We start from the raw sequence: 12,999 nt of genomic DNA on the forward strand, positions 1-12,999 counted from the left end.
ATGAAAAGGCCATTGGGGATCAATGAGCCCACCCCAAGGAACTCAAAGCATGCAGCGAACAAGAATGCTTCAAAATCGAATGCGTCAACCTCACAAAATGTTACCAAAAACGAACTTGCAAAGTTTCTCCCGAAGAACGGGTTGAGTGCATTAGTAGTAGATGATGCCTACATCGGCCGAATTTATCACAAGATACTTCTCACCAATCTTGGAGTCGAATGCCGGGATGTAAGCAATGGCCAAGATGCTGTGGCTCTGTGTCGTGAAGGGGCTTTTTTCCATCTTATCCTCATGGATATGGAGATGCCCATTATGAGTGGGCTGGAGGTAAACTTTATTCAAAACCCATGGCCCATTTTCTTTAATCCTCTCTATCCATCTGTCTATGGATCGAGTTTGGTCTATTTATATAATGGGCCTGGCCTACCTTGACATTGCTAACAAGGCCAGGCCCAATGAGAAAAATTTTACTTAGTGTATGACTATGAGATTGGGATTTAGATCCTCCACTGCCGAGCTGCCTGGCAGGACCGTGCTGCCCAGACATTGTGAGGCGCGCAATGACCGCCTTGCCCCCCACTCGGGCAAGGCGTTCGGGCAGGGGTAAGGCGGTCATTGCACACCTCGCCATGTCTAGGCAACACGATCCTACCGAGCAGCTCAGCATTAGAGGATCCAAATTGATGAGATTGGTTTGGTGTTGATGATGATAGGCAACGAGGATGCTGCGTGAGATCGGCATTCGTAGCATGATCATAGGGGTCACTGCCCACAATAAGGAATGGCAAGTTCGAGAATTTATAGATGTTGGTTTGGATGGCTATGAGGAGAAGCCATTGAGTTATGAGAAGCTTATCGATATCCTCCGTGATCTTGATGCCAGTCAATCTACCTAAAATGTTTTAATGACCTTGGGTGATTAGAAACTTATTAATGTTTTTAGTTGTTTCTTATCTTGGTTGCTTTCTTTCTTTGTGTTGCTCTTTCTTCACCATCATCATCATCTTCTTCTTCTTCTTATTCTTTTGGAAGTCCTTAGTATGTCATTGTCATAGTACCTTCATAAATAAAGCAATGTTTTTCTAGTGAAGTATATCCCTTATTGTTTCTCTAGGACATGAGGGTGTGCATAGCTAAGGCTAAAGGGTTGGTAATTTGCGATAACATGAAAGGGAAACTATGTTTTTGCAGCTAGGGCGTCGTTACTTTCTATTTTTGGATGTTGTAGGATGTGGTATGAGTGTTCATTTATATATGAGGAGGTAGTTTATCCTCCCACGGTCATTTTCACACCAAACTTGAATAAATGTTGCTAGTTCAATTAGCTTAGCCAACGAGAAGAACGACAAGTACAACTACACTAATAGATCCGCACGGTGATCTTTTTGTCATATTTTCATACAGTAGAAAAGATGGTATGATCCCTTGTACGAGAACTTGTATAAAGAAGGATTTCCTGCGGTGCAGCAGTTCTTCCATACCAACTTAGCTACTTGGCGCTGCTATTGGCATAACAATAGATACATCATAGGTTGGCTCAACCTAGTCCTCTCGTACGAGGGTTGACTCCTCGCAGTTCTCCCTTTAACACCAACGGTAGATAGGAACCAAATTGTCTCACGACACAATGAATATTGAATTAATTTCAGCCAAAACAAGATCAAACGTTCCAAATAAGGGTTTGAAGTGTCTATCTCAATTCGACCAAAGTTTTTCTCACTTAAATCATGTTTAATCCAATAAAAATCTTTCTTAAAATGAATTTAACAATTTTGGATTGAAATACGAACTCAAAGAAATAAATTCGAAATCAATCGAAACTCTAAAACTTATAAAAAGGTAAAAATGTGAAGAACACACGGATTCACAACCCCCCTCTCAGCGTCGGCTTGGAATATCATAATTGAGTGTTTGAGACCTTGAGTGCCTAGAACCATTAAAGAAGAACGGGAATCAAACCATCCATTATTAAATGAAACCGAATCCTACTTTCTAGATTCGTACATGTGACTACTTGATCATAATGGAGCAACATTATCGTTGCACCAAGGCCCACCCTCCCTAGACCTCGTTGTGGCAGGAGCCTCATGCACTAGATACACTCTTTTTTATTTTGGGATTGACTTCCATGGGATCGAAATCGATAAGAAACCGTCCGAATTACCTAGAAGGCTAGAACCCTTCCATTTGACTTATACATTAGCCTTCTTATCAAGGGTTAAGGTCCAGAGGAAGCCCACAAGCCCAATTCTAATTTTAAAGGCTCATAGCCCGTCTTCCCGTTACCGAAAGTGGGAGCTAACGAGATCTTAATTCTTAATAAGATGCTCAACCAATTGAAAGTCTAGAAACAAAAACCCTAAACCCTAGCATAAGGAGCTGCTTCTAGAGTCTTCGTCTCTCTCTCTAGAGGCAACCCTGCTCAGCCTCCGCAGCCCCAACTCTCTCTATTTACATCCCTCGTTACCAATCTTGTGGAACGCTCTCTCCCCTGTCTGCTAAACGAAAATTGTTAGCATTTGCTGCTCCTTTGTTCTTCTGCAGCATTAACAACAATGTATCGTGTGGCGGCTAACCTCGCTTCAAAAGCCAGGTCAGTGTTCGTTTCGTATCATTCTTGTTTATGGGTTCTGTTCATTTCTTCACCCGTTATTAAACTTATTCTGTTTTTGCTTTTTGGGTCTACAGGATCGCTAGGAACAGTAGCCAACAGGTGAGAATTTGTGCATCTCTTATTCGTTTTAGTGTTTAATGGATTGATTTCTTCTGATTGAATTTTTATTCGTATCGGGGTAATTTATTTGATGTTTTGGAGTTGTTTGGATTTTTTTTTTTATTTTTTATCTTCGTTTCTTAAATTGGTTTCTGGTCGTCGCTTGTCAGATTGGTAGCAGGTTGAATTGGAACAGAAACTATGCGGCTAAGGATATTAAATTTGGAGTCGAAGCTCGTGCTTTGATGCTTAAAGGTGTTGAAGACCTTGCTGATGCTGTTAGAGTAACCATGGGCCCCAAGGTAAAGGACATTATCATTCGCCGCTGTGTAGTTTATTGTGTAGATATTGGTGGTGGTTTACCGAGATGTCTGCTATGGCCATTCTTTTCGTGATGGATTAGATTTCTCACATTTTTGTTATTTTAAGTTTTAAACTGAAAACGGTGGCAGAAGGGGAGAGCTGTAGTGCTTTACTAGTAAGCATTAAATTCCCTGGAGCTTTTACTGGATACATAGAACGAAATTAAAGGTCTAAAGAGTAGGCAAACCTGGTTTGAACAATTGGACTACATGGGTAAATTAAATGAAACTCGTTCAGAAAATTACAAGTCATTTAAAACTAACATTCTGCGTTGTTGATCCATAAAACAACATTTCTGTTATTGCTTGGCATATGATGTAGTCTTGTTAAAGTGTTTATTTTCTTGAGTCGCGCTATTAATTGCTTAATGTGAAACAGTGATAAGGTTTGACACTGTTTTTGAATTTTTCTGAGCAAAATGTTCGAAGTGTTAGGGTATATTCTGCTTCGTCCTGGTATCGCCCCACCTTGCTTAGTTGACCTTTTTTGACTTTGGACTTTTTTCTCTCCCCCCACCCCCCTTGTTTAAGCAAGGGATCAGTATCCAACGATGGATATTGTGGTTCTGTACTCCTCAGAATTTTCCTTTTCTTTGTCTTTTTTTTTTTCTCCCATTTTTGCATCTAATTATTTGAAATGGATAGTTACTTTGATTTATTGGGATAAGGCTGAGTGTTGTTGTTGTTGTTTGAAAGTTACTTTGGTTTGCTACTGCTTGTATATCTTTATTTCTTTTAAGCCTTTGGTTTTTTATCACTTGGCTTAGATGGCTGATGCATCTTGTGTTTTACCTTTTTAAAGGGACGCAATGTTGTAATTGAACAAAGCTTTGGTGCCCCCAAAGTGACAAAAGATGGTGTTACCGTAGCAAAGAGCATTGAGTTCAAGGATAGAGTTAAAAATATGGGTGCAAGCCTTGTGAAGCAGGTTGCCAATGCAACAAATGATGTGGCAGGCGATGGTATGATTCTAAACTCTACATTACTAGTCCGCTTCACTGAAAGTATAACCGAGGTAGCAAACACTTGTTTTTCTTAGAATGTAGCCTTTTTAGTTGGGATTTTTGATGTAGATACACTACGTCACTACCTTGGACCAACCCAAACCCAGTTGGGTATCGTATCCATACGAAGATGAATAGGGTCCAGTTTGAGTTTTTAGATCTCCTATGATTTTAGGAATTTATGTTATATCGGGAAATAATGTCTTTTAGTTTATTTTATTCTGTTTATTTTAGAAGTTAGCTACGTAGGATATTTGGTTTCCCAATCGTTCTTAGTTTCCTTATTTCAATTAGTTTCCTAGTTTGAGAGTTAGTCTTTATTTTTAGGAGTCTTTTATTTATCATTATATATGATGTAATTCCCCATCGATGGAAACAGATTGAACAGAATGGAATAGTTGATTATGGTCTGTTTAGCCTGCGGGCTGTGCGAGAGCTTTCTCCCCCCCCCCCCCCCTTTTCTTCTCTCCCCTGCAACTCTGATTTCTTCAGGTGTCCCTCTCCTTTCCTACCGGCCCTCCACCAATTTGGTACTAGAGACGAAGAACTTTCTTTCCCGTCAGTTATTCTCTTTCCTTGCCTTTTGTCTCCCCTGTTCTTTTCTCTATCATTCATTATTTTTATTTCTTTCCTCCTGTTACTGTCTGCCCAAAGGTACCAGCAGTAACTTTACTGTGCTGTTCCCTCACCTATTGCTTAAAAAAAAAATGTCTCTGTTGCAAGACAGAGAAGTCAAATTAAAAAAAAAAAAACTACGTCGTCTCTGTTTCCTTTCCCCTCTTTCTTCCCCAACCCACTGTGCTCACTCTAACTCCAATTCCTTTCCTACCTATTCCCTTAACAAAAACCCTCACCCCTTCCCTATGATTTCGATTCTTCCCCATACATTAGAGTTCTGCCAGCAACATCTACAAAAAAAAAAAAAAGAAGAGCGAGAGAAGAAGAAGAGACGCATACCTGGTCTTGAAGTTCCTGCAGTGAGTCATCCTCCTTCTGTCGAAGTCGTTAAGCATCATCCCACTCCTTATCAAAGTCGTTCAGCCATTTTTTCTCTGCAGTAGTCGCGTGAGGAAGAACCCTTCTGCGCAGCCAAACCCATCTTGTTCTCCCTGTCCAAGTCGAACATGATAACCCACATGCCCTAGTCACGAGTCCCCATTTGTGTTGTTACTTTTTTTCTTTAATTTCCTAAACTACCCTCCCCTTTAAGTCTAATTCTGGCTCACCCATTATTCTCAATTTGTCCCAAGTTAGCCCTTAGCCTTTCATTCTCATTACTCTTCATATCCCTTCTTTAGGTTGCCTTAGTAACCCTTCCAGATTCCTTTAATTACAATTCTGCCATCACCTTGTTTACTTCTGTTTATTTACCCATAAGCCCACTACATCATGGAAGTTGATCGATGCGATTTACTCCTTTTGATTCGCGATGGGTTCCATAAATTCCAAACAGAACTTTCTAATTTGACGACAGGTTTTTGGGAGCTTGCCAGTATTAAGAACAATTTCTATGATAAGATGTCAAGCATGATACAATGGAAGAAAATGTGGACAATGAAAGCAACGATCAAACCAAAGTATACGGTCTGATCAAGATTGCAATTGAAGAATTGATCAACAGTTGCAAGATCCCACGATCAGATTCCCATTGAAGAGACATCGTTTGCTAATGACGATCAGATGATCATGACATTTTTCATGAGATGAGCTGGATCATCGGCCCATCAAAGTAGATGTTTGTGGATACTGATCAAGCGGTACTGATTCTCTCATTTTACAAAACTCGTGGATGAGTTTTTCTCAACACCGGGGAATTGATGCAAATACACTACCTACCTTGGACCTACCCAAACCCAGTTGGGTATCGTATCCAGAGAAAGATGAACGGGGTCCAGTTTGAGTTTTTGGATCTCCTAGGATTTTAGGAGTTTATGTTATTTGGGGAAATAGTGTCTTTTAGTTTATTTTATTTTGTTTATTTTGGAAGTTAGCTATGTAGGATATGAGGTTTCCCAATTGTTTTTAGTTTCCTAGTCCGCTTCACTGTAAGTATAAGCGAGGTAGCAAACACTTGTTTCTCTTAGAATGTGGCCTTTTTAGTTGGGAGTTTTGCATACTGTAGAATCAATTTTTTTATTGAAACTTACTGATTTTCTTTTCATGAAAAGGACCAAGGGCATGAACTCCTTGGAAGATTTTTTTTTTTATTTTTAAAACTGTGACTAATGCATTGAACCTGTCATTTATGCAGGAACTACCTGTGCTACAGTCCTCACCCGTGCTATATTTGCTGAGGGCTGCAAATCAGTTGCAGCTGGGATGAATGCAATGGACCTGCGCCGTGGAATAACAATGGCAGTTGATGCTGTTGTTACAAACCTGAAGAGCAGAGCAAGAATGATTAGCACATCTGAAGAAATTGCACAGGTTTATTTCTCTCCCATTATCTTTGTTGCAATTGTTAGGGGTGAAGGGTTTTAATGAACCAGTAAGGGCTTCAACTATGGTAGTAGAATTTTTTTTTTTTTTAAAATTAGGCAGCTGATTTAATTCTGTTGGAGAAAAGGTTGGAACAATTTCTGCAAATGGAGAAAGAGAGATTGGTGAGCTCATAGCGAAAGCTATGGAGAAAGTTGGCAAAGAGGGAGTCATCACCATATCTGTAAGATGCTTAATGCTCGTCTTCTTTTTTTAATGTTACATTTTTCTATGCTGCTGTTAAACCATTTTCATAGATGGAGTGTATTGAATGAATCTGTTTCTACATTGGTGCATTTCAGGGGATTTGGTCTGTATTCTTTTCTCCTAACCTGTTCATTTATTTCGATCCTTCTTATTTTAATTTTTTTTGGGAAGGTTGCTTTGGCAATTTGAAACTCTGTTCATGTTTTTCGATCCTTATTTTAATATTTTGGGTTGGTTCCTTTGGCAATTGGAAAATTTTGACAGTTTGGCTTTCTCTTTCTCTTAATTTATTTTTTCCTCCTTCCTTTCTTTTCCTTGTTTTCATTCTCTTTCTCATGGTTTTCTATGCCTGATCCCTCATTTTTGTTCTCGTTGTTTCTATTACTGAAAAGTTTGGAGAGGGGGTGGGGGAGAAGCAAAAAAGGCAGACAAATGGTATTGTGTGATGTTTTGCTATCTTGCTGATGCCACTTTTCTTCCTATGGTGTTTCTTTTCTTTATAAGGGTGTAAGCAGAGTGTTGCTTTTCTTTGTGTGTGTATAGGCTTGATATCAGCTAATATATTCCCCATTTCCATGGTTATAGTTTTGACTTACTATCAAACTTTTGCAGGATGGCAAGACACTATATAATGAATTGGAAGTTGTTGAGGGAATGAAATTGGACAGGGGTTATATATCTCCATATTTCATCACCAACCCGAAGACCCAAAAATGCGTGAGTCTCTTGTCATCTGATTGTTGGAGCCTCCAATTTGCTCCACTAGAATGGAGCATCCATGAGTTTTCTGTGGCTAATTAAGTTTCTTGCTTAAGAAATCAACTACCCTGGTTGTGTTTATTGGAAACCACCTTGTTTCACTGAAGCGAGACTTGTTTTAATCTGCTAACAGGAATTAGAAGATCCTCTTATCTTAGTCCACGAGAAGAAAATTTCAAGCATAAATGCTGTCGTTAAAGTATTAGAGTTGGCTCTAAAGGTTAGCACAGTTTCATTGGCTTTGATTGCCTTCAATGCGGTTTACTCTTATCTTACACTGTCTGCACAATGTGTTATCTATTTATTTGACAATATTTTCTTTGGAGTTTCAGAGGCAAAGGCCTTTGTTGATTGTTGCTGAAGACATTGAAAGTGATGCATTGGCCACTCTCATTTTAAATAAGCTCCGTGCTGGAATTAAGGTATGGCTCTTATTAATAAGAACATGTTATAGTTGGTTGTTGCTTTTGTGGACATAGTATTCGTTAATTAATCTGATTTGGTGGTCACATATCTTTTGTAGGTCTGTGCCATTAAAGCTCCTGGTTTTGGAGAAAACAGGAAGGCCAACATGCAAGATCTTGCCACTCTCACTGGGGGTGAAGTATGTGGACTAAACTTATGGTGACTTTTTAGTTTTCCAGTTTTATGTAAAGAACTCTGTATTGATTCGCCTTTCCTTTCGTAGATCATAACGGAAGAGCTTGGCATGAACCTTGAAAAGGTAGACTTGGATATGCTTGGCACATGCAAAAAGGTGAGTTGGTCATCCAGCTAACATATGGAAATAATTCAATTGTAGTATTTTGTTATATGCATTTTAATTTGTTGTTAATATTTGTCGACTTTGGGTAATAAAGTTTAGATGCTGTTGATAACATATACAATGGGGAAGCAACGACAAATTAGCAATTCAGCCTTTGCCCCCTTTTTTTATTTTTCCTTGATGTTGTAAGCTAATCTTTGAACTAAAAGACGATGAAGGTGCCGACTAGCATAACTGGTAAGGGCAGGGGCTGTTTGTCGCCACGCCCTGGGATCGAATCTTGCGTTCACCTGGGGAGTTGGGTTTGGGAAGTTGGTGTGTTGTTATAGAGGGGGAAAACAAAGAAGAAAGAGGCTCTTGGTGGAAAATCTTGTTCTTGTTTCCATCTGCTGATATAGTTTTTTGGTTATTTGCTTCTGTTTTGCTTTATTGCTGACTCGCAAGTGATTTTGTAGGTGACAATATCAAAGGATGACACTGTAATTCTGGATGGGGCCGGTGACAAGAAAGCCATTGAGGAAAGATGTGACCAGGTTTATTTCTTTCTTAATTTGGCTGATTGATTTTCTTGGTGAGTGAAGAAAATGGAAGATTTTCTCAAATCCCACTTTGATTGATGTTCTTTTATTTTGACAGCTGAGGTCTGGAATTGAATTGAGCACTTCTGACTATGATAAGGAGAAGTTGCAAGAAAGATTGGCAAAGCTTTCTGGTGGTGTTGCAGTTTTGAAGGTCTAGTTCCTCTCTCCTTGGTTGTGCTTCAGTTGTATTGTTGATGTGACTTTATTCTCGGGTTGAGTTTTCTGACAGAACCTTAATGTGTTATTATTTGCAGGTAGGAGGTGCTAGCGAAGCTGAAGTTGGTGAGAAAAAGGATAGATTTACTGACGCACTAAATGCCACCAAGGCTGCAGTGGAGGAGGGAATTGTACCAGGTATTCTTTTTTGTTTTTATTGAAATGTTCTGTTTAATCAGCCATTATGTGGTTATTTTATTAAACGTCGTCTTGGCCATCCACAGGTGGTGGTGTTGCACTTCTTTATGCATCTAAGGAACTAGAGACGTTGCAAACTGCTAACTTTGACCAGAAGATTGGTGTTCAGATTATTCAGAATGCCCTCAAGGTAATGAATCTTTGTAAAGCAATAAGCTGAAACTACTAGAGAAGTAACTGTTATTTCACCATTCATGTTAAACTAAATGAGAGCAGTTAGTTAAATTATCCATTCATTAACCAGATCTAATCACTTAGTGGAATAGGGTGCTCTGGAATTTTTGTACGAGTCTTTTCTTTTGGGGGGGGGGGGGGGTGTTAAGTATAATTACTAGAACACCCCCAGATGCTTTTTTCTGCTCTGGGATTTGATTGGGTAAGTCACCTAAGGATGAGGCGACTACTGTTTTCTAGGTTGATTATATCGTCGACCTTGGGGGCTTCATTGAGTCTAGTGATGGCTTAATTAATAGTTTAGTTGCTTGGAGCCCAAGGGCCTTGGAATGCGTTGAATTTTTTTTTTTTTGTATCTGCCTTACGCTTTTGCTAGACTTCACTTGTATTTATACAATTCAGTTTTATCCGGGTATTGTCTAATAATGTATGGGGTCTTAACTTTGGAAACCAGACACCTGTTCACACAATTGCTGCCAATGCTGGGGTTGAAGGGGCTGTGGTTGTCGGCAAGCTATTGGAGCAGGATAACCCTGATCTTGGATATGATGCGGCTAAAGGTTTGAAAACATTTTCCAAGCCACTTAGGTTTCTAATATATGCTTTGGAAGAAAAATTGTGATCTGTGTTCATATTTATCACATTTGTTTGAAGAGTTTCTCCATTTCTCTCATTTGAACAACTAGGTGAATATGTGGACATGGTAAAAGCTGGAATCATTGATCCCTTGAAAGTTATAAGAACAGCATTGGTCGATGCTGCCAGGTATGATCATCATTCAAAACCACTAAGGACACATGGTTGAATGACATGTCTTTTATTTCCTTTGCTTCGTTTCTGTAGTGATATGTTGCATTGTTTTCTGCAGTGTCTCTTCATTGATGACTACCACTGAGGCTGTAGTGGTTGAACTTCCAAAGGATGAGAAGGAGGTTCCTGCTATGGGTGGTGGCATGGGTGGCATGGATTATTAACATCCTTTGACACACGTTGTTTGGTGATGATACATTCTTGTTCAATGCCATAAAATTTGGGGAAAAAACATTAATGGTGGGTTCACTCTTCTCGGCATTGGGCTGTTTCTCTCTGCACTTAACCCCAACTTGTGTTTGCTAGATTTTTCTTTTTAGAGGCACAAACCTCATGTAATCATAGCGAGAGGGAGGTCAAATTGTAGGAAGTTTTGGAATGAGGATCTTTTTTTATATTGTAACAACACCTCTCGATTTATTCACAAAAATGTCAGAATTTTAAAATGGGGGGAGGGGAATAAAAGATAAGATTCAGGTTTCAGAAGTCATGGATGCATGAGTTGTAGCTTTCGTTTATTGGTTAAATTTTTTTCCCCTGGTTTTGTGAAGTAAGATATCTCAACTAGGAATTCTCTCTCTAAATGAAATGTGAAGTTTACCAAGATGAACCCTGTGATGAGTGGTTTGCGTGAATTGCTAATATTACTAGTTCATAGGTTCCACTGCTGGTGGGCGATTGTCTCCAGGGAGGCGTGTGCCCAGGGTGCTGCCAGGGGGCATCCAGCGGGTGAGCTGTTCCGCAAACATCTAGGCGTATGCCTAGGGATGTGTGTAATACAAACCAACAGTTAGCAGCACCTTGGGTGTGTTGGGCTCCGTGGAGACTAGCTAAATTCATCGGTGTAAGACTGGTATTGACAATTTGGGTCCTTTTAGGCAGTGAAGTATTATGCTTCATTGTTTGCCACCTAGTAGGACTTGGCTTTGTTTTGGAAGTAATACATGGGTTATTACATATGACAGAGGATTCCAAAAACATCTCAATGGTTAAATTTTAGTTCAAATCAAGGAAAGTTGTTCAAAACTAATTCAAAGTTTTAGTAAAATTATCAAAATGACATCAATAACATCTTTTATGATTTTAACTATTTTTTCTGCTCATTTTAAGCTGAAATTGTAACGAGATGGTTGTTTGGTCTTCTATCACATTAACTGATTGATGTATTGGCATGTTATAGTGATGGGGAAGAAAACAATAGCAATTTTCATAAAATTATGTACTTTTAACCTCCAAAAAATGATTCCTAAGATCTAAAGTGTCCTTTGCTATAATGCGAGAGGCCCAATCCAAGAGTACAAGAAGAATTACTTCCCAAATATAAACTTAAGGGAACAGGAAAAAATTGAAACCTAACCTGCAAAAAATGATTCTTAAGATCTAAAATGTCCTTCGCTATAAGGCTGAGAGGCCCAATCCACAGTACATGAAGAAGAATTCAGAAAAGAAATCAAAGAAAACGAGTTCGAGAAAAACAGTACATCCCAAATTTAATCTTTGACCCAACAGAAGAGCATCGCTCACAACCTCAGGCTCTAGCCTTTGCTATCACAAAGCAAAATGGAAATAGGGGGACTTGCCTTGGCCTTATCCCTATCCCTCCAAGCCTTTAGACCTTAATCAACAGATGTATCAGGAGTCACCTACGACCCTTGAGTTCCAAAGTTTTAAGTCCACAGAATGGCTGTTAAATCCTTGTTATTGATGGAAGCTTAGAAAAAGGAAACAAATGTCTCTGGTTGGGCATCAATCTTATCAAAAGGCTAATGGAAATTATGTCTTTTCATTTAATTATGGCTATGTAGAATCTGCAGATGAAGCAGAAAGAAAAGCTATTGAACAAGGATTACGGAAGCAACCAGACAAGGCATCAAGTACATAGAAGTATGGATTGATTCAGCTTAACTGGTGTTATGGCTAAAGGAGAATTTAAATATGTGGCTGGGAAGATGTTCTACCGATTATATAATAGGGAGAGGCCCTGGAGAGGCCCTGAAAGGTAGCGTGGCCCTGTGCCCAGACATAGAGGGGCGTGAAATGATCTCCTCGCCCCATGAAAGGCATAAATCCCACCCCTATTGATGCTTCCGTATGCTCCCGTGTGGGGGCCACACTACCTTTTTAGATTCTTTTTCCCTATATAATTTTAGGGAAGTGATTCTTCCCCCACCCTAGAGTAGTTAGATGGGGAAGTAAAATTAATCATTGTTCATACATGGGCTTCAATGGTATGACAAACCAATTCAAATAGGTTCTGCTCTGGCCCAGAATACCGTTAATCCGGCATGGACTATGTGAGCCCCGAGTAATTTACCAGACAAATTGATAAGTTGGGCATTTCCAGCCCACCAAGCGAAACAGATAGTTTCTTGGTCCCGGCCTGCTAAAGTTGAAAGTTTCATTAAAAAGTTTTTCAATGTGGTAGAACCTCCCCAGGGAATATAAAGGTTTTCATGAGGCTAATCCTGAGCCACCATCCAAGCACTAATGCCTTTGTTTACAAGAATATTTTTTGTGTAGAAAGTCTCAAATTCAGGATCTCCGCTGCACGGATTTCTTGGGAAACAAAGTCTTAGGCACATAGGTTCAAAGCCAAAGCGACTACTCTAGGAGCGTGGCCTAGGCCAGCGCTCCTTGTGTATTTTTACATGGGGAAAAGAGAGAGACACATGGGAGTACTAGCATAGGCTTAGCTCCCAAATAGAGAACCACTTCCCTAACATTGTACCAT

At 39.5% G+C, this 12,999-nt stretch overlaps 2 protein-coding genes across 2 annotated transcripts; both read left to right on the forward strand.

The window, feature by feature from the left end:
* Nucleotides 1-896, forward strand: LOC122655459 (two-component response regulator 24-like). Its single transcript, XM_043849654.1, has 2 exons — nucleotides 1-327; nucleotides 714-896. The coding sequence occupies exons 1-2, from the start codon at nucleotides 1-3 to the stop codon at nucleotides 894-896; spliced, it is 510 nt and encodes a 169-aa protein (XP_043705589.1).
* Nucleotides 897-2,503: 1,607 nt separating this feature from the next.
* On the forward strand, nucleotides 2,504-10,694 carry LOC122656811 (chaperonin CPN60-2, mitochondrial). Its single transcript, XM_043851475.1, has 18 exons — nucleotides 2,504-2,593; nucleotides 2,689-2,713; nucleotides 2,884-3,015; nucleotides 3,878-4,037; nucleotides 6,331-6,506; nucleotides 6,646-6,741; nucleotides 7,377-7,481; nucleotides 7,657-7,743; nucleotides 7,856-7,945; nucleotides 8,047-8,127; nucleotides 8,212-8,280; nucleotides 8,745-8,822; nucleotides 8,926-9,021; nucleotides 9,125-9,224; nucleotides 9,311-9,414; nucleotides 9,913-10,018; nucleotides 10,145-10,223; nucleotides 10,327-10,694. The coding sequence occupies exons 1-18, from the start codon at nucleotides 2,556-2,558 to the stop codon at nucleotides 10,430-10,432; spliced, it is 1,728 nt and encodes a 575-aa protein (XP_043707410.1). The 5' UTR covers nucleotides 2,504-2,555; the 3' UTR covers nucleotides 10,433-10,694.
* Nucleotides 10,695-12,999: the final 2,305 nt, after the last annotated feature.

The sequence above is a fragment of the Telopea speciosissima genome, chromosome 3, assembly GCF_018873765.1.
Source record: "Telopea speciosissima isolate NSW1024214 ecotype Mountain lineage chromosome 3, Tspe_v1, whole genome shotgun sequence".
Taxonomy (NCBI): Eukaryota; Viridiplantae; Streptophyta; class Magnoliopsida; order Proteales; family Proteaceae; genus Telopea; species Telopea speciosissima.

Excerpts from the sequence above, each read along its gene's own strand:
- LOC122655459 (XM_043849654.1), top strand. The coding sequence starts at position 1 with ATGAAAAGGCCATTGGGGATCAATGAGCCCACCCCAAGGAACTCAAAG. Across the intron at positions 328-713 it reads CCATTATGAGTGGGCTGGAG|GCAACGAGGATGCTGCGTGA; the intron begins GTAAACTTTATT and ends TGATGATGATAG.
- LOC122656811 (XM_043851475.1), top strand. The coding sequence starts at position 2,556 with ATGTATCGTGTGGCGGCTAACCTCGCTTCAAAAGCCAG. Across the intron at positions 7,482-7,656 it reads ACCCGAAGACCCAAAAATGC|GAATTAGAAGATCCTCTTAT; the intron begins GTGAGTCTCTTG and ends ATCTGCTAACAG. Across the intron at positions 8,823-8,925 it reads TTGAGGAAAGATGTGACCAG|CTGAGGTCTGGAATTGAATT; the intron begins GTTTATTTCTTT and ends TTATTTTGACAG.